Here is a 24,442-nt window from a genome sequence, read left to right as displayed (position 1 = left end):
TCTAATAAGCTGTTAATGTTTTGATGTTACATTTAGAAAATTAGAAGTATGCAGAGTAAAAACATCAACATGATTTTACTATTTAAACAAACAAATGCAAAAACAAATGTGAACAAAATGTGCAGGTTTTTAAACTTTACAGTATTTTGTTTTGAGTGTAATCACCTCATTTGTTTTTCAGTCCTTTGTTATTGTTTAATATTATTTTTAAAATCACAGAGCTGGTCCTGACTGCTTCAGTTCTGGACGTGTTAAACTTTATAAAACAGTCTTTGTTGCTTTTGCAGTTTAGTTAGAGAAGCTTCAGGTGTGACGCTCCACATCATTCATATGCTTGTATTTCTGTTTAGTACCGCAACAGCGATTTAGAGCCTAAATTCTGATCCTTAACCAGCGTTACATCTGACTTAAGTAGTAAAAATAGTAAATAAACAATTCAGAAGTTTGTGTCTTGTTAAAAACTCCACCGTCAATCACACTCAGTTCTGTTCGCATTACAGTGAAGCTGATACACTCGCTCACACACGCGCATACGCAAATCGAAACGTACGGATATTTAAAGACACGGCGCTCTCGTCAAAATCAATCCTGTTGTATTGCATGTTTGATGTACATTTATTTACATCTCATTTTTAATTGCCACGAACCTCATGCGGGCCGGTTGGGGATGTCTCGCGGGCCGAATGTGGCCCGCAGGCCGTACAATGCCCAGGTCTGGCTTAGAGTGTGGAAACAGTTTTTCTCGTCAGAGTACGCTTAAACCACACCAGCACATTCACACAGGAGAGAAACAGTATCACTGCTCAGAGTGTGGGAAGAGTTTTACTTACAGTAATGCTCTTAAAGTACACCAGCATATTCACACTGGAGAAAAGCCGCATCACTGCTCAGAGTGTGGAAAGAGTTTTGCTCAACAGGTTAAACTTCAAATACACCAGCGTATTCACATAGAAAAACTACATCACTGTTAAGAGTGTGGGAAGTATTTTATTGCATATTATGTTCTCCAACAACACCAGCGCATTCACACAGGAGAGAGGTCGTATCACCGTTCACTGTCTGAAAAGAACTTTAGTGAAAGGAATATTCTTTAAATACACCACACCAGCGCATTCACATAAGAGGATGACCCATATTGCTGCTTATAGTGCGGATGAAGTTTTACTGGAAGCAGTATTTTTAATAGACACCAGTACGGTCACACAGAAGTTACGTTTTTGTGACTGACACCGTCTTGAAAAACACCAGCGCATTTAGAGGAGAAAATAAAATGATACTCCTCTACTGCATGTACAAAAAAAGCTATGTGTACTTTCTTTTTCTACTGATATCCACTAGAACTGTTCTACTTCAATTATCAAATGTACATGATGGTATGAATATTATCATTAATCATCAAATGTAATGTGGTGTAATGTACCAACCTCAGATCTGAATCTGTTTTTGTTCTTTATTCAAGTTTAATCTACTTTAATAAACACAGAACAACTTTTACTTTCAAGTGGAAGAATTTTACCCTGGTCTTTATGGTGTTTGCATAAATTATTCATATTATGAATGCTAAGTTTTCATAAATGAATAGCCTCTTACTTTAACACTTCTAGGTCTACACTCCAAAATTCTAATCTTTAGATGATTTCCACTTAGCATATAATGAACCGTCCTCAACCAGAATGTACATGAGAAGGTGTGAATGGAGGGCTGTGGACTGAACAGTGTTGCATTGTTCTATCATCATGAGTCTTTGTTCTTTGTGTTTATCTATAGACCAAATTAGTGGTAGCTAAACTCCTTTGTTAAAAGAAATACTCATATTTACATTTAATTATCCCACCATCTTCTAGTGCATAAAACCCAGTTCATATAAATCCTAGTGAAGAAAAGTAAGTAAGTAAGTAAATTTTATTTATAAAGCACTCTTAAAACAACTTACGTTGACCAAAGTGCTGTACATTAAACAAGCATACATAAGACAACAAGAGTAAAACCAAATAAAAATACAGAGTAAGGGACAAAATAAAACAGATAAAAATAGATTAAACAATTATAATTACCACGGCTAAATGCCAGCTTATAAAGGTATGTTTTTAGGAGTGATTTAAAAACAGCGGCCGAAGGTGCTTGTCGAATATTAGGAGGTACAGTGTTCCATAGCCTCGGAGCATAAACTGCAAATGCACGATCACCTTTTAGCTTCAAACGAGCCCTAGGAACAGTCAACAAGTTCTGAGTGGCTGATCTTAAAGATCACTGTGCGGTTGTGAGAGAAAGCATACCACTGAGATAAGCCGGGGCTTGACCATTAAGCGCTTCAAAAACAAATAAAAGCACTTTAAACTGAATCCTGTGCTGAACAGGCAGCCAATGTAGTGAGGCAAGGACAGGTGTAATATGGTTTCTTTTCTTGGTATTAGTCAGTAACCTTGCTGCTGCATTCTGGACTACCTGCAAGCGCCGCAACAGAGACTGACTAATCCCAATATACAGAGAATTACAGTAGTCAATTCTTGCAGAAATGAATGCATGAATAACTTTTTCCAGGTCAGAATAGCAGAGAAAAGGCTTAATCTTCGCAATATTTCTGAGCTGGAAGAAGCTATTCCTTACCACAGAGTTGATTTGTTTATCAAATCGGAGGTCAGAATCAAAGATAACACCAAGATTTCTCACAGATGTTTTGACACATGTAGACAAGTGACCAAGGTTATTGGAGACACTATTGATGTGATGAGGACCCCCAAAAATTATAACCTCTGACTTGCTTTTATTCAGCTGAAGAAAATTATCAGCCATCCACCTCTCTATGTCCTCAAGACAACTGCTAAGAGATGCTAACGAGCCATTGTCATTCGGTCTAATGGGAAGATAAAGCTGTATGTCATCAGCATACAGGTGAAAGCTGACATTGTGCTTCCTAATTATTTGACCCAATGGCAGCATATATAGAGAAAAAAGGAGGGGCCCTAGTATGGACCCTTGTGGAACACCACAAGAGACAGCAGAAGAAGAGAAATAGCTGCTAATATTCACTGAAAAGGTTCTATTCTTAAAATAAGATATGAACCAATTCGGGCCTCTCCCTGTAACCCCACCCACTTTTCCAGGCGACCAACAAGTATGTCATGGTCAACAGTATCAAAAGCGGAACTAAGGTCCAATAAAATGAGGATGGCACAATTTCCCTCATCAACAGTAAGTAGCAAGTCATTTGTCACCTTCAGAAGAGCAGATTCAGTGCTGTGCATAGACTTAAAACCAGATTGAAAAATCTCAAAAATACCATCTTTACTCAAAAATGGTAAAAGCTGAGAATATACAACCTTTTCCAGCAATTTAGCCAAGAATGGTAATTTAGAAATTACTAAGCACTGTAACATCAAGATTATGCTTTTTGAGCAGAGGTGTAACTACAGCATGTTTAAAGCATGCTGGAACAGTACCAGTGGCTAGGGAAGTATTAATGATATCCAGGACAAAAGGTCCTAATATATCAAATGTCTCCCTAACTATCTGTGGGGGCATCACATCAAGTGGGGAGGTTGTTGGCTTTGTTTTCAGCACCAAATCTGTTAATTCAGAGATTGAAACAGCCTCAAACTCTTTAAACACACCTGGGCACGGCGGTGGAAGTGGAGAATCTATACCCAAGTAAGTAATGCCAGACCTAATTGTTTCAGTTTTTTCCACAAAAAAGTTAAAAAACTCTTCACATACTCTAGGAGAAGGAACCTAGATTATGCTTGAAAAGTATGCCTCTCTAGCAGACTTAACAGCTAGCTGATAGTCTTCAGGCAACCTTTAAAAATATCCAAACTTACTTGCAATCTGTCCTTTCTCCATTTCCGTTCCGCTCTTTTACAAGCCTGTCTAATTTCCTGTGTGGCTGCATTTAACCAGGGCTGAACTTTTGGTTTTAAGTGTTTAAATTTCATAGGGGCAAGAGAATCCAGAACAGTTGAACAGTTATAATTAAAAGAAGTAACTAACTCATCCACATTAGCATGAGTCTGACCATAGATGGGCAATTTTAACATGTCAGAAAAGGCTCTGGAAAAATCGTTAGATGTAGACGAAGTGATAATCCTTGACCAGTGCCCTAAAACAGGAGCAGGGAAATGCGCAGTTAAAGTTGAGCTAAAGACTACTGGCATATGATCAGAGAAACTAGCCTCCTCCATATCTAGTTTGTCAATATCAAAACCAGATGAAAACACCAAATCAAGTGTGTGACCTTGCATATGGGTGGGCTTATGAATATGTTGAATAAAACTAAAAGAGTCCAGTAGTTGATTAAAATCATTCACCTGATATTTATCAGGGCAGCAGACATGAATATTAAAATCACCAAGAAGCAGAATGCTGTCAGACACAGGTACAATCATAGCAAGGAATTCAACAAACTCAGTGATAAAGTCGCTGTTTGGTTTTGGAGGTCTGTATACTACTGCACAGAGTAATGGAAGAACAGAGTGAGATTTAAAAACCAGTGCTTCAAAACTTTAAAAGTCCCAATATTCAGCATTTGGCATCTCAGACGCTGTTTAAAAACCACCGCAACTCCTCCGCCTCTACCCGTATTCCGAGGTAAACTGAAGAAACCGCAGTCTATTGGGCAAAGTTCCAAGAAGGGGGTGGTGTCGCTAGCCGATTCACCACCTGTAGCCCATGTCTCAGTTAAAAACAACAGGTCCAAACCATGAGAAGTGAAAAAGTCATTTAAAATAAACGTCTTATTGTGGACAGAGCGCGCATTTATCAGTGCCATATGGACTGACACAGAGTGAGACTGCAGTAACGCTGTGTGTTCCAGTGCTCTGAGATTGACAGTATTAACTCCTCTGTTTCTGACTCGGAGTCTCTGCCGTGGCTGGAGGTGTGTAGCGGGCTGATCAGGAACCACAGGTACCAGCCAGGTGTAACGCGGTTCGAGACTACACGGAGATACTGCTCGGGAGTTCTGGCCATTGGGAGTATATGGCGCATGCCTAGAAAACCCCACTTTACCATCCGAGCAGTTCTTTACTCTCACTGGGACAAGCTTTCTCCGGGAGCCCCTGTGAATATATAACGAGGCCGGCAAAGGAGTCCAAGCTGTTTGATGACTAGAATACACGATGGAGTAGTGTAACTGTTGAACTTCATCAGCTGGTCAGCAGAATAGTTCAACATTGTGCCGATCGCAGGAAAACTCACCCAACCGTTCACCACGTAGCTGTAAATTGTAATCCAGACCGTTTTAGGATGTGAAGAAGACGTACCAGCGTCCGCGTCTTTTAAAATGATCCAACACACACACCATAGTCTTTTAGTATCCAACAGGCGCTGAGATTATCCGATGAAAAAGAAATAGAGCAACAGCAGCGGTAGTAATAACATGAGTGTGTAAAAAGATAAAAATGAAAAGAAAAATACGATAAAAATACAATAAAATATGATAAAATATGATAAAATACGATAACGGTAGCGGCAGCCAGATGCACCAGCGTCCACCATCAAGAGTCTTGTTACAGAAAAATGTAAGTAGTATTCACATATCAGCACTGGAGTAAACAACATTCATGGTAAAATGAACACAGCATTGGGTTGTTGTAACAACTCAGCACAATGGTTAAACTGCACAACCCAACAAGTTAAAATAACCCATCATGTGTTCTGTCCAATATTTACACAGTGCCGGGTTGCCAAATAACACATTTTCACCTTTCGGCCTTTTCTTTCCTGTATACCCAAAACAGTCGCCATTGCAGGTCTACAACACGTTACAAAAACACTTGGGACAAAAGAGCCATAAACACTCTATTTCTTATAAATTATAAAATCTGTACCCGAGCAACAAACTGTAATTTATTTCTAGCACCACTAGATGGCGACGATGTCTGTACAACATTTTGAACTTCACTTTAAAAGTCAGTTGAATGTGTTTTACTGTAGTAAGAATGAAAGTATGAGCTGATCTTTGTCTCATTGTGTAGCTTTGATGAAGAAAAAGCCGCTGGGTCAGTGTGTAACAGGAGGTTTGGAGTGAAGGTGGGTGTGTGTGGATAAAAGCTTCCAGCACCAGGCGGTCTCCCATCCAAGTAATAACCAGGCCCGATCTTGCTTAGATTCCAAGACCGGGCATTCTCAGGGTGGTGTAGCGAGAGACGCTGTGAACAAGTTGCTTCTTATAGACGTCCATTTTTGTATGTATGATTTGTGTTCATTTTATTTATTTAAATTATCCTCTAGGCCACCCAAGGAGGATGGAGGTCCCTGCTGAGTCTGGTTCCTCTCAAGGTTTTTTCTGTAATTTAAAAGAAGTTTTTTCTTCTTACTGTCACCCTCGGTGTGCTTAACAGGGGTTTTTGGTCTGTTGGTCCTGGATTCTGTAAAGTTGCTTTGAGACCATGTTCAGTGTAAAAAGCGCTATATAAATAAATGTGACTTGACTTGTATTATTGTTTGGCACCTCTTGTGACCATTGTTCACACAGGCACTGACTTAATTAAAGTGTAAAAGCATAATAAGCACCGTCTATAAATAAATGAATCTTGTGCTTCCACTTGAGATTTTTGTTTACGTGAACAATGTCTGAAATTTGACGAGCTTGATTAGTTTGTAATATGTGTTAAGATGATGAATGAACCTAAACACTTGCTTTTAATTGTTAATTACTTATTTATTTATTTATTTATAAAATAAAAATAAAAGTAAGAGAGAGTTAAAGGTTCTGCTGTATAAAGTGTTTTGTGTGGTTTTGTAGGCAGCAGTGAGCGACTTTTCTGGTACATGGTTAAGAAAAGGTTAAATACAGATGATTTGTTGTTGTTGTTTTTGTACTAAATGCAATAAGCTTTTATCCACACACACCCACCTTCACTCCAAACCTCCTGTTACACACTGACCCAGCGGCTTTTTCTTCATCAAAGCTACACAATGAGACAAAGATCAGCTCATACTTTTATTCTTACTACAGTAGAACACATTCAACTGACTTTTAAAGTGAAGTTCAAAATGTTGTACAGACATCGTCTCCATCTAGTGGTGCTAGAAATAAATTACAGCTTGTTGCTTGGGTACAGATTTGTGACTTTATTATTATTATTATTTTATTTTTATAATTATTAATTGTTACTTTATGTTTGTTGTAATAAAAATAAACTCTTCATGTTTTAAGTGTAAAAGCATAAACAGCACCATCTATAAAGATGAATCCTCTTGTTGGTTTGTAGTGTTATTTTTAAGCTTCTACTGGTGTGAATGTGTGAGTTGGAAAACAAAACATGACATTAGAGAAACTGCATGGAAGAACGTCTACTACTGACTGTAGTCCTCTCTAAAGCTACCTGAGCAGTGTTGGGGTAATTACTCAAAAAAGTAATCCATTACTCATTACTTATTACTTAACTAAAATTGTAATGGGATTACTTTACTCATTACATCCTGGAAAATATAATCTCGTTCCTCATTACTTTACTTTCACGTTACATTCTAAACCCAAACAAATACTGTATACTGGAATCACATCTACAAACAAATTCCATTTATTTACTTTATTTATTTAGTTTTAAAAATCCTCTCTTGTGCAGAGATGTGTCTGTGTTTGTTTCTGATTTAAAACATACACGCCATGAACCAATCAGATTTAACATCATTAAACAAGTTTATTTCTTAATTATTTGTCCTTATACTAGAGGAGCGACTCGGTTCCTTTAGTTCATTTCAAAGAGTCGTTCAATAGAATCGGTTCGTTTGTGAACGACTCATCCCTCATCACAGTAACTGTAATGTCATTACAAATATGTAACTGTAACGCGTTACATGACTTCGTTACAGATAAAAAGTAATCACGTGACTGTACCGCGTTCCCCCCAACACTGTAGCTGAGAGATACAGGGCTAATGGAGATGTTTTACTGCTAAGCTGCTGTTCAACTCCAGTCCAGTTGGTGGCGCTGGTGCGTCTTAAGTTGTTCTGCCAACCGCCATTAAACATCATAAGAAGAACAAGAAGCTGCTGTGTTTGTGCTGTAGAGCCTCATCTGTAAGTAAAATATGTATTTAATTATAACCCTTATATTTAATTATAACCACATTCTAATTAATAATAAAACTAGAGTTCATAATAAAACATCACTGTGAGGATTTGAGGAGCTTTAACTCCAGTTTTATTTAAACAAACAAACTATTAGCTGCTCCGCTAACTGTTAGCATCACACATGATTCAGTACTGATGAACCGATTCATTGAACCGATGAATCAGTGGATTGTAACGGATTCAGAGTTTATTCATTATTAAATCTAACATTTTGATATAAACGCGTCACATTTTCAGCTTTGTTTACAGTTTTTAATGTTTGATAGAAACAGCGAGTTCTTGTAGCTTTGTTTACAGGTTGTTTTACAGGTTTATAGTAAAAGTTAAAAGTATTAGTACAGCACTGTTATTGGGAGTGGATGAGAAACTAGATGTAAAGAACATCAGACTTAATCATTTCACTTTGGGCCACAAAACCACTTCCACCAAACTCAAAGGGTTGTTTCCCAGACAGGGATTAAGGCTTATAGTCCGGGACTACATGTTGCTTTAAATAGAGAATCTCCATTCAAAATGCTGTGTAGTCTAGGACTAGGCTTAATCCCTGTCTGTGAAACCAACCCAAAAAGTTCTATTAGAAGTCTTTTCTGTCTGATGCTGCTCAGTCCCATAATAGTTTCAACATTTTCACTCTGTTTACAGCCTCACAGCATTAAAAATAAACAGTTAAAACAGTCTGAAAGAGTATTCCTGGATTTCTCTTTAATAGGGAATAAAGTACATTTGTCTATCTGTCTGTCTGCCTGTCAGATCTTTTAATAATGCAGTCAGCAGAAGAGGGACACGTCACCCCCATAGATCTACAAAATGAAGGATTCCAAGAGAAACTAATAAAAAAGGAGGAGGAAGAAGATGGAAGTTACTTCTGTAAGTAAATGTGGAGCAATTTGCCATGTTAGTACAGTACAGTGTGGTTAGTACAGTAAAAATAATAAGAGAATGTGGATAGTGGGATTAGAACCTGTACTGTACCGTACTGTCCTGTGTAGAAGTGCTGATACTTCCAGTCTGGATTAAATCTAAGTATTTATTTGTGGTAACTAAACCCACAACCTTCAGTTTCCTCCAGTTGTTGAGTTTCTTCTTCACATATTGATGGATTTCAGGTGAAGGAACTTTAATCCCTGTGGAACACGTCACCTCTGAGGAACACCTCACCCCAGAGGACCAACAGTGTGGAGGTTTCCAGATGAAGCCTGTGAAGAAGGAAGAATCTGAAGATAAAGATGAACTCAGTAAGATATTTTTTATCTTGAGTAAAATAAGATTTGGATTGAATAGAATCAGAGGAACCTGGGATGAAGCATCATACAGTGAAAGCTTGTATTGTGCTCATGCAGATCAGTGTGAGCAGGAAATGATGAATGCAGGATGAATCACGTTACAGGACTTTAGCATCAGATCTCAGTTTAACAATTACTAACAGTATTTATTATTTATATGTTATAAATGTTTTTGATTATTTATAATGTTATAAATGTATTTGATTATTTATAATGTTATAAATGTTTTTGATTATTTATAATGTTATAAATGTATTTGATTATTTATAATGTTATAAATGTATTTGATTATTTATAATGTTATAAATGTATTTATTATTTATAATGTTATAAATGTATTTGATTATTTATAATGTTATAAATGTATTTATTATTTATAATGTTATAAATGTATTTGATTATTTATAATGTATAAATGTATATTATTATTTATAATGTTATAAATGTATTTGATTATTAATAATGTTATAAATGTATTTGATTATTTATAATGTTATAAATGTATTTGATTATTTATAATGTTATAAATGTATTTGATTATTTATAATGTTATAAATGTATTTGATTATTTATAATGTTATAAATGTATTTGATTATTTATAATGTTATAAATGTATTTGATTATTTATAATGTTATAAATGTATTTGATTATTTATAATGTTATAAATGTATTTATTATTTATAATGTTATAAATGTATTTGATTATTTATAATGTTATAAATGTATTTGATTATTTATAATGTTATAAATGTATTTGATTATTTATAATGTTATAAATGTATTTATTATTTATAATGTTATAAATGTATTTGATTATTTATAATGTTATAAATGTATTTGATTATTTATAATGTTATAAATGTATTTGATTATTTATAATGTTATAAATGTATTTGATTATTTATAATGTTATAAATGTATTTGATTATTTATAATGTTATAAATGTATTTATTATTTATAATGTTATAAATGTATTTGATTATTTATAATGTATAAATGTATATTATTATTTATAATGTTATAAATGTATTTGATTATTTATAATGTTATAAATGTATTTGATTATTTATAATGTTATAAATGTATTTGATTATTTATAATGTTATAAATGTATTTGATTATTTATAATGTTATGAATGTATTTGATTATTTATAATGTTATGAATGTATTTGATTATTTATAATGTTATAAATGTATTTGATTATTTTCTGCTTCAGAACTGAACAAGGATTTCTGCTGCTCCTTGTGTCCACGTTCCTCTACAACCCAAAATCAGCTCCACAATCACATCAAGAGCTGCAACCATGATAAATATGAGACTCTGGTGAAGATTAAGACTGAACATGAGGATCTGACGCCCACCAGAAGCTCCAGTAATCAGCAAACGTCCTCTGGTACTGTCAGCATTAACACCTCTCTCAGTCCCACACAGGAAGAAAACGTCTGCTCACAGTGTGGGAAGAGCTTCAGGTGCCTGAGTGCTCTCAAGATACACCAGCGCATTCACACTGAAGTGAAGCTGTATCAATGCTCACAATGTGGGAAGAGTTTTATTACACAGAGTAATCTTAAAGAACACCAGCACATTCACACTGGACAAAAACCGTATCAGTGCTCACAGTGTGGGAAGAGTTTTATTACACAGAGTAATCTTAAAGAACACCAGTGCATTCACACTGGAGAGAAACCGTATCAGTGCTCACAGTGTGGGAAGAGTTTTAATAGACAGAGTAATCTTAAAATACACCAGCGCATTCACACTGGAGAGAAACCATATCAATGCTTACAGTGTGGAAAGAGTTTTAATAGACAGAGTGATCTTAAAATACACCAGCGCATTCACACTGGAGAAAAACCGTATCAGTGCTCACAGTGTGGAAAGAGTTTTAATAGACAGAGTAATCTTAAAATACACCAGCGCATTCACACTGAAGAGAAACCATATCAGTGCTTACAGTGTGGAAAGAGTTTTAATAGACAGACTGATGTCAAAAAACACCAGCGCATTCACACTGGAGAGAAACCGTATCAATGCTCACAGTGTGGAAAGAGTTTTAATAGACAGAGTGATTTTAAAATACACCAGCGCATTCACACCGGAGAGAAACCGTATCAGTGCTCACAGTGTGGAAAGAGTTTTAGTTGTCAACGTTATCTCAAAGAACACCAGCGCATTCACACTGGAGAGAAACCATATCAGTGCTCAAAGTGTGGAAAGAGTTTTACTCAACAGAGTAATCTCAAATTACACCAGCGCATTCACACTGGAGAGAAATCGTATCAGTGCTCACAGTGTGGAAAGAGTTTTATTACACAGAGTAATCTTAAAATACACCAGCGCATTCACACTGGAGAGAAACCGTATCAGTGCTCACAGTGTGGAAAGAGTTTTAATGGACAGAGTAATCTTTAAACACACCAGCGCATTCACATTTTACAGAAATGATGCTTACAGTGTTGGAGCTGCTTTGCTCATTTATCAGCACTTAGACACAAGTGTGACTCATCAGACTCACCAAACAAGCTAAAATATAAAAACATAAAATATAGTGAGTGAGTGTTGAGGAGAAATGGTTAGCAATGAATGAATTATACTGTGTAATTAATAGGTAATTAATTACACAGTAAACATTAATAAGTAAATAGTAATAATAAAAGTATAAATCTTTAGGTTAAACTATTACTGGGAAAGAATGTGATTATCTATAGTGGAGTGAATGGTGGGTAGAACCAGGAGGTTTAGAGCCTGATGTAAGTGAATGCTATCAGTTAATAGTGGAAGTGAATTGAAAAAAAAAAAAAGGTATTGAATCGGCTAGCATATATTGGTCTTAGTGATGCTGTGCTTGATTGGTTTTCTTCATACATTTCTAGACGTGTACAGTATGTTCACAGTAACTCCTGTTACTAGTGGTGTCCCTCAGGGCTCTGTCTTGGGGCCTCTACTATTTATAATTTACCTGCTTCCCATTGGACGTATCTTTAGGAAATACAACATTCAATTTCATTGTGATGCGGATGACACCGAACTATACCTGTCCACTGTGCTCACGACTACTCTTCCTCCTCCATCTCTCTCTGATTGTCTAATAGAATTAAGAACAATTACAATTTTCTCAAATTAAATGCTGATAAAACTGAAATTCTTCTTATAGGTAGAAAATCTCCTCTCTCTAAATCTAACAAATTCTCAGTGATGATAGTCATCAAATTTTGAAGTGTATTACCCCCTGATTTCTTCTTTTCTTAAATATTTATCATCTGAATGGATTCAGATATTAAAACTAAATTAAATAAAAGACAAACTAAATATTTAAAAACATAAAAGAGAAAATTTGTGTACATTACAAAATGGTAAATGTGATTATTTTCACCTTAAACTTCTTTCTTCCCAAGTCTATTATAAGCAAAATCTTATTATATAAATGATCATTTTCCTTTTGAACCACAGGTTTGTCATTTCAGCAGTAGCGAGCGCTTATGACCAATAATAACTGAGAGACGTTTGGTGTTTCTAGGCTGTTTAGTACATTAAGCCACATGAGGTGTTCTAGACTCTCCTGGAGAAGCTGATTCTCACCTGATTTCTCCTGAGCTGTAAAACACAAGTTTAAAAGTGAAACCAGCACATGGTGAGGAATAATGCAGCAGAACTTAGATACGTGTGGATGGTTTCAGAGGGGATTTGATTCTTTCACAGAAATGGTTGTTTGTATTGTGATACGTTCGTTCAGCCTTCATCAGTTTATTTCTGCTCTGCTTTTTCTTTCATTAAGTCAGTGTATGCCTGTGTGGGTAAAAATCTGGGTGTAAATTCATATAAAACGTCTTTTAGCTGTTGATATTTGCCCTTGTAAATTCTAATCTTAAGGCTGGGTTCAGAAATAGGGGTTGGTTCAGGATCTGGTTCCTTTTTTTAAATTTAAAAACAGTAAAATCCATAAAATCTTTTTTACCCACCACCATCAGACTCTACAACGAGTCTCTTCACAGTCGAGGCAGCCAGATCTAATGTTGCTGGACTGATTAGGGCTGTTTTTCCTTGATCGTAAACCACTTATTCACCGAAGTCACTTTATTTTCTGGACCCCCAATTTGCTGTCACATTTTGTTATTGTCATTATTATTATTGTTATTAATAATCTAGTGATAGTAATGGTAATAATGTTGATAACAGTGGTGATAATGGTAGTGGTAATTATAATGGTAATAATAAATGTGTATATTGATACTTTATTGATACAGTTTAATGTTTTTTACTCCATATTTGTATATAGCCGTGCCCCTGTATATTCCTCCCTTACTGTTTTGTTCTTTATTCTATGGTTGTGCAATATGTGTAGAGTTCTGTGTAGAGTTCTGTGTTTTGCTGCTGTAATGAAACAATTTCCATCGGGATTAATAAAGTTCTTATCTATATCATATTATTTTTATTTAACAATTCTACAAGTGCCACCTTTTAAAGTTCCAATCAGTTTTACCTTTTATTTTTGAACAGAAATTAATTTGCATAGTAAAAATAACATATTACAGAAATAACAGCTGAAGTACAATTTCAGGTGCTGAAACTTCAATGTACAACTGAATACAACTGAACAGAAGCAAATATTTAAGAATGCAGTATGTAGTGTGGGACTGCAATCATTATACAACAGATAAATGGGTTATACAGCTGACAGTAGTAGTAACACAATATTCCCAGCAAAACAACTTACAATAATAAATCAGATAGAATCTAAAGCAACTGAGTTATTGACACCATATAAACATCTCAGAAAACAGTCCAAAATGTTTAGCTAATATCAATTTAATTTTATGTCATCACATCTTCACAAGTGAAATCATCTTAAATCTAGTCAGTACATGTCTTATCATTTTATTATTGTTTTAACTAGTTTTAAGTAATTTTACCTAATAAAAGTGGTTCCTATGAAAGATAGTCGTGCTTGATTCAAGCATTATTTCTTGGATAATGCAATTTTGTTCAAAGGAATAAAACTTTCTCTCGAAAAAATGACCTAATACAAGTACAACACGTCTAATAAGAAGTTAATCTAATACATCTGTAGTATTAATTGGATTAAAATAATGATCGATTAATTAATTATATAATTAATTAATTATATAATTGATAGCCTTTATAACGGAGCACCACCAGCGATTTTGGATTTAAAGGTTGACCGCTGGGAACCTAAGTTTTAATATATCATACATAAACAAGTCTCTTTCCTCTGATTGTAAGTTCTTTCAAATGGACTATTCCTCGCCTCAAAGCAATTAAAAACACTGTGCCAAGTTGCATAAAACGATAATGTTTATTAAAAGAACAATAAAACTAAGAATACAATGCTTACTACCTAAATACCTAAAGATTCATGCATACATTGTTAGATGGACTACTATATAAAATTAGTTTGAGATTTACGATGGAATGATGGAAGGAAACCCTTCTAAGATCTAATTAAAGAGTATACGAGAATAGTGAAACGAATAAAACATTTGTAGTGAAACCCAACTTTTACCAAGAGCACATAAACCGTGTCACCTGGAGCCATAAGCCATAGGAGGAAGAAACGGAATACCCCAGTTTAGATCACCTCGCCGCCGGTCGTCTTGGTTGATTCTATTTCGGCCTTGGATCCGTAGAACACTTGCGGTCCTAACGTCTCTCCACCGACGAATCTCGAACACACACACGCGTACAGAAGGTGTCCGTTGGGGCCAAATGATGCTCCTTGCTGAGTCTCTCCACAGGTACGGCTCTTCCGGTCACCACGAGTTGTGTTATTCGCTCAAAAAGGTTGGATTCCTACACGCGGTCAAATAAGGACTTTGTTTGTCCAAGCGCGAAACTTTGTTTAACCCAAACTTGCGAATGCTAATGATTAGCAGGCATGCTACCATGCAGTTTTCTCTGAGGCCTGGTTGACCTCTTTCTCCAATTACTCCATCTTCTCCTTGTTCTTGGAAAACTTTCTCTCTTCCTTTTTTTTAACAAAGGCCCGCCTTGGGTTTTTAAACCTCTCAAAGAAGGGCGGAGTTACCTAAGGCAGAGCCAATAAGTTTAAATTTCTCTTTGAGGTCATGTGGCGACAGGGCTCCTCCCACCATGTACTTTTAACTACTGACAACCAGCAGGTGGCGCTAAGATACAACAATACATGAGTTGATTAAGTTTACAAATTAAGTTTGTAAAAGTTAGATCTTTGTGGAAGTTTTCTAACTCAACTCTTAATAGTACCTAAAATTATACAAGAAAATCTTAAGTCATTCATGGATTATGCCAGTACCACATACAAAAAAAATCACACACATTGAATCAAAGCATACAGTATGGGTCTTCACATCTTTAACACTGGTATGAGGTCCATGAAGAGTAAATAGAACAAACGAAGCCACACGTCACTTGTATCATAACACATACAAATTTGTCAAAGTAATTGTAAGAAGGTCCTTTGGTTAGAATGAACTTATTTTAGTTCATTTTCCATATTGTTCCAGTCTCTGAATTCCAGTGTGTGTGGGTGTGTGTGTGTGTGTGTGGACACACATTGTCTCGGGCCTCTGGACTCGTAAAAGTGGCTTTATGTCTTTAGCATCCTTTAAGTGTAAACAATCAGGGTTTAATGGTGGCATTTGGCCAGACTTGCCGGCACCCGAAAGCTGACCTTAATGCCCCGGTCTGCTTAAGGCCACAGATTACCTTGGCAATTATAGAGCTCTGATCAGTGATAAAAGATCCCCTGGGGAGTAACGGTCCAGGTCACAAAGGCCTTTTATGGTTCCCTCCGGGGTTGTAAACTCGGAGACATTCCCAGGGGGAACGTCACAAACAGTCTCTGGAGATAAACCGTCACTGGAGATCTCAATATGCAGAGAAATTGAAGACAATGTCCAGTTTTAATCCAGTAATAAGTCTTTCAATCACGTTTCCGCTACACATCTAATGTCAAAAGTTTTGAATTTAAGAAGATTTCACAACTACTGGATTAATTTGAGACAAACTGTAGAACTTTGTCTTAATTTAACTCAAAATAAACAAATGCTGGATGGATCAGGGACACAAAACAGGGTGGGTAGTAAAGACAAAGGGCTTTCTGTATCCAAAAACAGCACTTCAAGTCCTTTTCTTCCCTTCTTTTATAAAGCCATTGACGTGGACCTGATACGACATTTGTTGATAATGGCTTTCTTCAGTTTGGCTTTCTCAACTGGTTCCCATCCATGCAGTTTACCACAGATCATGGTATAAGCTGCAGTAAAAATTAAATGAACGTATGTACAGTGATTGGCTTTATAAATGAGTACTGAGAGTCTACAACACATCTATCCACAGCACTGATATACTGGCTATATTCTGACCACAATGTAATGACTGTGTTACGACGAATCTTTTGGTCGAGAGGCCCTGAAGAAGCAGTCGGATAATCCAGAAAGTACTCTTCAAAACACTTTATTAAGTGTACAAAATGATCTGTGAATATATGTCAGAGCTAAGCCTCTCGGCGCTCCTTTCTCCTGTAATCTGGGTGATCACCGAAAAAAGAGACTCTTGCGTCTGAGCGCGCAGTTTTTTAAACTAAGCTAGGCTCCTCCTCCTTCACTGCTGGTGGAGCCAATGAAATGTGCTAAACAAGCCCAGGGCTCCGCCTACCCCCCCCCCCCCCCCCCCTCGGTAGGAGTCAGGAAGGGAGCATGGCCGGCGCCATTTTGAACAAAGGGGACATGGCCGGCGCCATTTTGAACAAAAGACCACGTGGGTGAATGCCGGAAAACTTCCCATATTGAATTTACGTTTTTATGTTCCGAAAAACCTAACCTCCCCCCTTGAAAGCATCTTAATGCTTTCACATTAACTTTTAACTTTAGGTTAGGTGTTTCTAGATTCCAGGAGAAAAGGATAGCTGTCAGCAACCCCCCCAATTTAACCCCTTCTGACTTACATGGCCACTGGGCTGAATTCTTACAATAAAAGGTATCTAAAAATAAAAGGCTACCAGTTAAACTAAAGGAACCGTACCTATCGCAACAGCTCCTAACCCTAAAACAAACAAACAACAAAAAATAATAAAAACAGGAAATCAAAATAAAGTAATTTAACAAATAGGAAATCAAAAAGAGAAGAAAAAATAAAAACAATGGGTGCGTAGCTTCCACAGGAAGTCCGTTCAGGTTGTCCTCCACCGGACGGAGCTGCAGATATTCAGAAGGGGCCCATAGCTCCTGTTTCTCTGCATAGCTTCTACTGTCTCATGGATTCTCCCCTGTCGGTCTTACCTGTTTCCGCAGCGGCACAAACATTTATCCGATGAAACACAGAGAATATCCTTCCTAAAAATAGCAGAGTACCAAACATATATACATCGTAAACAATCCTGAACTAACCCCTTGCGTTTTGTAGCTAAACTATGTGTGTTGCACTTAACTAGTGTTTTCAAAGATGGTCTATGTGTCTGCGAACTATATGTTTATGTTTTTCTCTCCTAGTCTAACTAAATCCTCCCCCATCTTCTTGTTCCGTTCCGTTGACTCCACTGGACTCTTCTTCCACATAGTCGGTTTTGTCGGGCTTTCTGCTGTGGTTTGTTCCCTGTAGGCAGGTCCAGTTGGTGTCACTTCTGTCCCTCGGAGTGGGTCTTCCAATTCCCACGAAGTCTGCCTCTGCCAGTCCTTCCACGTCTCCTTCCTTCCTCTCGGTGTATGATCCGTAGTGCTGGTCCTCTCTCCTCATTTTCTCTGGATGGTTTTACCTTTAAGTAAGCAGAGTTAGTAGCACTTATGCCGCTCGAAGTGGGTCTTCCGGCCCACCTTCAAGGGTATCCTCCACCTCATCATCTATATGATATTTAGACAAATCAGCCAACACCATCTGGATAACTGGAGGATCCTGCCCCCCTCTGCTTCCTCTACTCACTACCTCTACCACAAATTTTTCTACTAATACTGGCGGGTGATCGGTCGTTATGCAAATCAACTGCATATAAGGTTGGGGCAGTCGTTGCTGGAGGTAAACAGACCGAGTACAAGTACAGTTCGTGTTATTTTAGTAATGAACTGCTCTAATTCTCAGCTGTTTTAACAGGATTTGAACGAAAGGTAAAGCTCTTATTTTTAGGTTTTTATTACCTTCTCCTTGTTAATCTTTGTTTCCTCAGTGAGCTCGTATCACTGCTCAGAATGTAGAAAGTGTTTAAAATCTGTCTATATATATATCTACATATATATATATATATATATATATTAGGGCTGTCGAAGTTAACGCGATAATAACGCATTAACGCATTCTCAATTTAACGCGATTAAAAAAATTAGTGCCATTAACGCAAATTCTAGTTCATGTTGACACTTGACTGGTAGAACAAACGTTTTAATGTCGGACTTGCCACCGTTTTTCATTTGCGGTTTGTTAACATAATGTAACCGATCGTGGTAGTGATGCACTTGCATAATAAAGAAATAAATACACGCTATATTCACAAGTTGTCGGGAGCAGAACACTTTATTACACTTAATTAACTTCTTCTTCTGTACCGAATACCGGAAAGCTGAGTCGAGCACGTTAGTTCATGAACTATGGAAGCCCCAAAGGGTCAAAACACACTCACTTCGTGTAGAAACGTCCATCAAACCATCGTCACGATACAACCACAGACAAGTCTGATACAATAACTACGCCTTATCCCACCTAAAGCACCGCTGATCTACAATGTTTGCTGATGGAGAAATTCTAACCTACAATCTGACATTTACTGCCTAGTATGTGAGTGAATAAACTCCCTTACAGTTTTCTCTTGTCCCAGCAGTTTTTAACATCAGTACATTTAGCATAAAATGTGTTCACCATTGTAATTGTAACATTTCACTTAAAAATCCTTGTTTTCTATAACATTTACACAGATTTTTTTTAATGCGATTAATCGCGATTAACTATATGAAATTCTGAGATTAATCGCGATTAAAAATTTTAATCGTTTGACAGCCCTAATATATATACAGTGTATCACAAAAGTGAGTACACCCCTCACATTTCTGCAAATATTTCATTATATCTTTTCATGGGCCAACACTATAGACATGAAACTTGGATATAACTTAGAGTAGTCAGTGTACAGCTTGTATAGCAGTGTAGATTTACTGTCTTCTGAAAATAACTCAACACACAGCCATTAATGTCTAAATAGCTGGCAACATAAGTGAGTACACCCCACAGTGAACATGTCCAAATTGTGCCCAAATGTGTCGTTGTCCCTCCCTGGTGTCATGTGTCAAGGTCCCAGGTGTAAATGGGGAGCAGGGCTGTTAAATTTGGTGTTTTGGGTACAATTCTCTCATACTGGCCACTGGATATTCAACATGGCACCTCATGGCAAAGAACTCTCTGAGGATGTGAGAAATAGAATTGTTGCTCTCCACAAAGATGGCCTAGGCTATAAGAAGATTGCTAACACCCTGAAACTGAGCTACAGCATGGTGGCCAAGGTCATACAGCGGTTTTCCAGGACAGGTTCCACTCGGAACAGGCTTTGCCAGGATCGACCAAAGAAGTTGAGTCCACGTGTTCGGCGTCATATCCAGAGGTTGGCTTTAAAAAATAGACACATGAGTGCTGCCAGCATTGCTGCAGAGGTTGAAGACGTGGGAGGTCAGCCTGTCAGTGCTCAGACCATACGCCGCACACTGCATCAACTCGGTCTGCATGGTCGTCATCCCAGAAAGAAAGCTGACGCACAAGAAAGCCCGCAAACAGTTTGCTGAAGACAAGCAGTCCAAGAACATGGATTACTGGAATGCCCTGTGGTCTGACGAGACCAAGATAAACTTGTTTGGCTCAGATGGTGTCCAGCATGTGTGGTGGCGCCCTGGTGAGAAGTACCAAGACAACTGTATCTTGCCTACAGTCAAGCATGGTGGTGGTAGCATCATGGTCTTGGGCTGCATGAGTGTTGCTGGCACTGGGGAGCTGCAGTTCATTGAGGGAAACATGAATTCCAACATGTACTGTGACATTCTGAAACAGAGCATGATCCCCTCCCTTCGAAAACTGGGCCTCATGGCAGTTTTCCAACAGGATAACGACCCCAAACACAACCTCCAAGATGACAACTGCCTTGCTGAGGAAGCTGAAGGTAAAGGTGATGGACTAAACCCAATTGAGCACCTGTGGCGCATCCTCAAGTGGAAGGTGGAGGAGTTCAAGGTGTCTAACATCCACCAGCTCTGTGATGTCATCATGGAGGAGTGGAAGAGGATTCCAGTAGCAACCTGTGCAGCTCTGGTGAATTCCATGCCCAGGAGGGTTAAGGCAGTGCTGGATAATAATGGTGGTCACACAAAATATTGACACTTTGGGCACAATTTGGACATGTTCACTGTGGGGTGTACTCACTTATGTTGCCAGCCATTTAGACATTAATGGCTGTGTGTTGAGTTATTTTCAGAAGACAGTAAATCTACACTGCTATACAAGTTGTACGCTGACTACTCTAACTTATATCCAAGTTTCATGTCTATAGTGTTGTCCCATGAAAAGATATAATAAAATATTTGCAGAAATGTGAGGGGTGTACTCACTTTTGTGATACACTGTATATATATATATATATATAATACTTAATATTTCTACATCATAAATACAGATAAAATCTGTTTCCTGTTATATTTTTCCTATTGTTCCTCATATACAGTAGAAACTAATTCACACAAATATACATACAGCATTTTACATGACTTAGATTCTTATCATAAAAGCTTTATCTAAGTTCATGTCATTTCACTTTACAGAATAGCCTTTCAATTCCTTGTTTGTGTTTAGGATTAAATGTAAATCACTTCTCTGCTGAGATAAATAGGTGTAGTTTGACTTCACCCATCATGCTTTGTGGCTTCATCTACTTCATTTGCACATGTTCCATAGATAATGAGCTAGTACTTCACACAAGAAGGTGTGAATAGTTGTCTGATGATTGACCAATGCAGAGTTTTGAACTCATCTTGGGTCTTTGTCGTCAGCTCTATTTAAGGACTAAACTCTAGACTTGTAGCTGAGTCACTTGGTAAGAAGGATCTTCTGCACGTTCTTCATTAGAAACGACCTGCTGGAGACACCAGCTTTGTTAAAGTGGCTGCCAGGATTCTAACAGGAAGGTAAAGGGTTTTCTTGTTTGTTTCTTTTACATTTATGTTGCATTTGTTGTTGTTTTTATTTTATTATGTTATTTAATTTTATCAGGTTAATATATTAAGACTGTTTAAAATAGCTTTATGCTCATAATTGTGGTGTTTTATGAAGCCTTTTTTACTCCCAGCACACCAAAGATTTACACTTGTGAACTAATTATTAGTCCTGTCATGAACTGGATTAGATTTGCTTGGTGCAGGACTGATGTTGAGAAAGTCAGATCTCTTATATCTTTATTTATATCAAGTTATTTATAGTTATTTAATTATTAATATCTGCAGTATTTATAAGTATTTTACCCTGATGTTCTTTGAATTCAGATTCTCACTTAGACGTGAAGTGAATTTAATGTTTTTATTACTAGGTGATGAGTTTAATATTATTGTGGTATTAATGTAGTAAAAGTAATTCTAATTAATCGACTTGTTTCTTTGTTTCTGTTGCTTTCCAAGGAAACAGTTTCTACAGTCTTATCAAAGCATAAACATGAAGAACTTTCATCACTGCTCAGAGTGTGGGAAGAGTTTTACTAAGCAGAGTAATCTCCAACGACACCAGCGCATTCATACAGGAGAGAAGCCATATCACTGCTCAGAGTGTGGGAAGAGTTTTTCTCATCAGACTACACTTCAACAACACCAGCGTATTCACACAGGAGAGAAGCCGTATCAGTGTTCAGAGTGTGGAAAGAGTTTTACTCAAAGTAGCGTACTCAAAAAAAACAAAAATGTCTGGGAAACTGCTGCAGTGAATTCTGAGATGGGGAGTCGGATCTTTTACTCGGTTCATTTTCAAGAGCCGTGTATATAATGACTCCCAGCAGTGCAAATCGGTTCCTTTCAGTTTAAAGGGCCGTTCAATAGAATCGAATCATTCTACGACACATCACTGGTGGTTATACAGTTTAAAATGTTTTATGGAACTAAAATGACACATTACACATCCCTAAATGTTGTAAATGTTGTATCAACATGTTTATTCTATTCTATTTTAATTAAAAACAACTATTGTGAGATTTATATCCACTTGTTATGTTTGCATTACACAGAAGAGACACGCCCTCCTGTTAAAAAAGCAACAAAGTAACGTTTACTGTGAGTACATTTTAAATGAGTTACTTTTTACTTGAGTAGATTTTTAGGCTAGTAACTTTACTCGTACTTAAGTAAAAATTCATTGAAGTAATCATATATGGAGCTAATTTAGTGCCAAAACTTCGCAAATAAACAGAACGTATTCTGTAAATATGATATGATTTATAAACAAACACAACACGAAGTACAAATAAAAACACGACTATTTAACGCACACATTGTGATTTACAAATACAAAACGCCGCTGTTGCAAATGCATATGTGACTTTCAAATAAATGCACAGCTGTTTTCTAACACACTGCACTTCACAAACAAATGTGTGTTTCCACCGAAAAAAAGAGGTTCCAGACAGAGAACTAGCGGGCCAATCTGGCACCACAGAATACTTGGTTTTTCAGCCCGAACCGTGACGTCCGTCTGTGGACCGAGAGTCGCGGTGAAACCGAAGCGCAAAACGCTTCTCACGTTAACGAACTAAAAAAAACAACAACTGAGACAAACACATCGTGTCTTTTTATCACCGATTGTTAGATCAATGCTTTTTACATAAGAACGAACATCTGTAACAACAGCACAAATGCTCGCACATAATCTACACACTCCGCCATGATATTACTGCTCTTAACTTTCGTTCAGTAATGCCCACCCATGATGACGCTGCTTGGTTTTCAAAAACTGGTGGAAACGTGCGTCGGTTCTCTACAGAACACCGAGGTTCAGAGAAACCTGAATAGAACTGGTTCAAGAACCATGTTTATTTTGGTGGAAAAGGGGTAAAACTGAACTGCGTCTTTCTGTACATGAGGAAGAAATCTATGGAGAGATCTCAAATAACATGAACCTGAAGGTATAAACTTACATTGTAGAAAAGAAAATCAAGCCAGTAGCAGCAGTGTGCACATTAAACCATTTACAGAAGGGTCATTAAGTTTGGTCAATTTAAATAATGGCATGTTTCTGACTAGAATGAGAGGGGCATTAAAAAGTCAGAGACAATGTTTGAAGCCCAGGTCAATAGGACCTGCTAGTTAGAGAAGGTTCACTTGTTTGTTAGTTTAAGTCCAAAAGTGGCTGTGGCCCATATGGGAACCGAACCCTGCGACCTTGGCGTTATTAGCACCACGCTCTAACCAACTGAGCTAACCGGCCAGTTCTCATGTATGTTCTTTAGATCTTTGTACATAATTCTAAACTAACTCCATTCAAGCAGCTGAAACTGACTTTAATAATACACACATAATAATATACAATACATAATAATACAGAGGTTTTTGGGTTCTTATATGTGTGAACTATCTAAACTATATATTTCTTAAAGTTTTTGACTGAGCTTAATGCCGCCAACCAGTGACTGGAGCAGATACGACTCAGGTCCTGCACACAGTAAATAGTGCTCATACACAGTACCAGCCTGCACACCAGAGGAGCTCCAAACATCAAGTTTTCACTCATTACATCATGTAGTTTGTGAACTCTGTGGAATGAATGTAGGATTTGTTCGTGTAGATCCTGGGTTTTAGGAAGTTGAGCTACTGTTCAACTTCCTTATTTTTCCCCAATTGAACTGAATACACAACCTGAATTGATGTTTTAATTGTTCATTAAGACTACACTAAGAGTTATTATCATCAAGCAAATGTAAAGCATATTTCTATATGAAGAGCATCTGTTTCCAGATAATATACACTGAGGTTTATTCGTTTGATCATCAGGCAGGTTGTGTAATAAAAGACACTCGTCCCTGGGTGGGCTCAAACCACCAACCTTTCGGTTAACAGCCGAACATGCTAACCGATTGCACCACAG

At 37.2% G+C, this 24,442-nt stretch overlaps 1 protein-coding gene across 1 annotated transcript; it reads left to right on the top strand.

Moving 5' to 3' along the window:
• Positions 1-667: 667 nt before the first annotated feature.
• Positions 668-11,719, top strand: LOC134326223 (zinc finger protein 239-like; the record flags this gene model as incomplete). Its single annotated transcript, XM_063008404.1, has 2 exons — positions 668-750; positions 10,957-11,719. Coding segments are annotated over exons 1-2 (846 nt in total), but the record flags the coding sequence as incomplete, so codon positions are not given.
• Positions 11,720-24,442: the final 12,723 nt, after the last annotated feature.

Source organism: Trichomycterus rosablanca, chromosome 14 (assembly GCF_030014385.1).
Source record: "Trichomycterus rosablanca isolate fTriRos1 chromosome 14, fTriRos1.hap1, whole genome shotgun sequence".
NCBI classification, from domain to species: domain Eukaryota; kingdom Metazoa; phylum Chordata; class Actinopteri; order Siluriformes; family Trichomycteridae; genus Trichomycterus; species Trichomycterus rosablanca.
The sequence above is the reverse complement of the archived record's forward strand: the minus strand, read 5'-3'. Positions and strand labels throughout refer to the sequence as shown.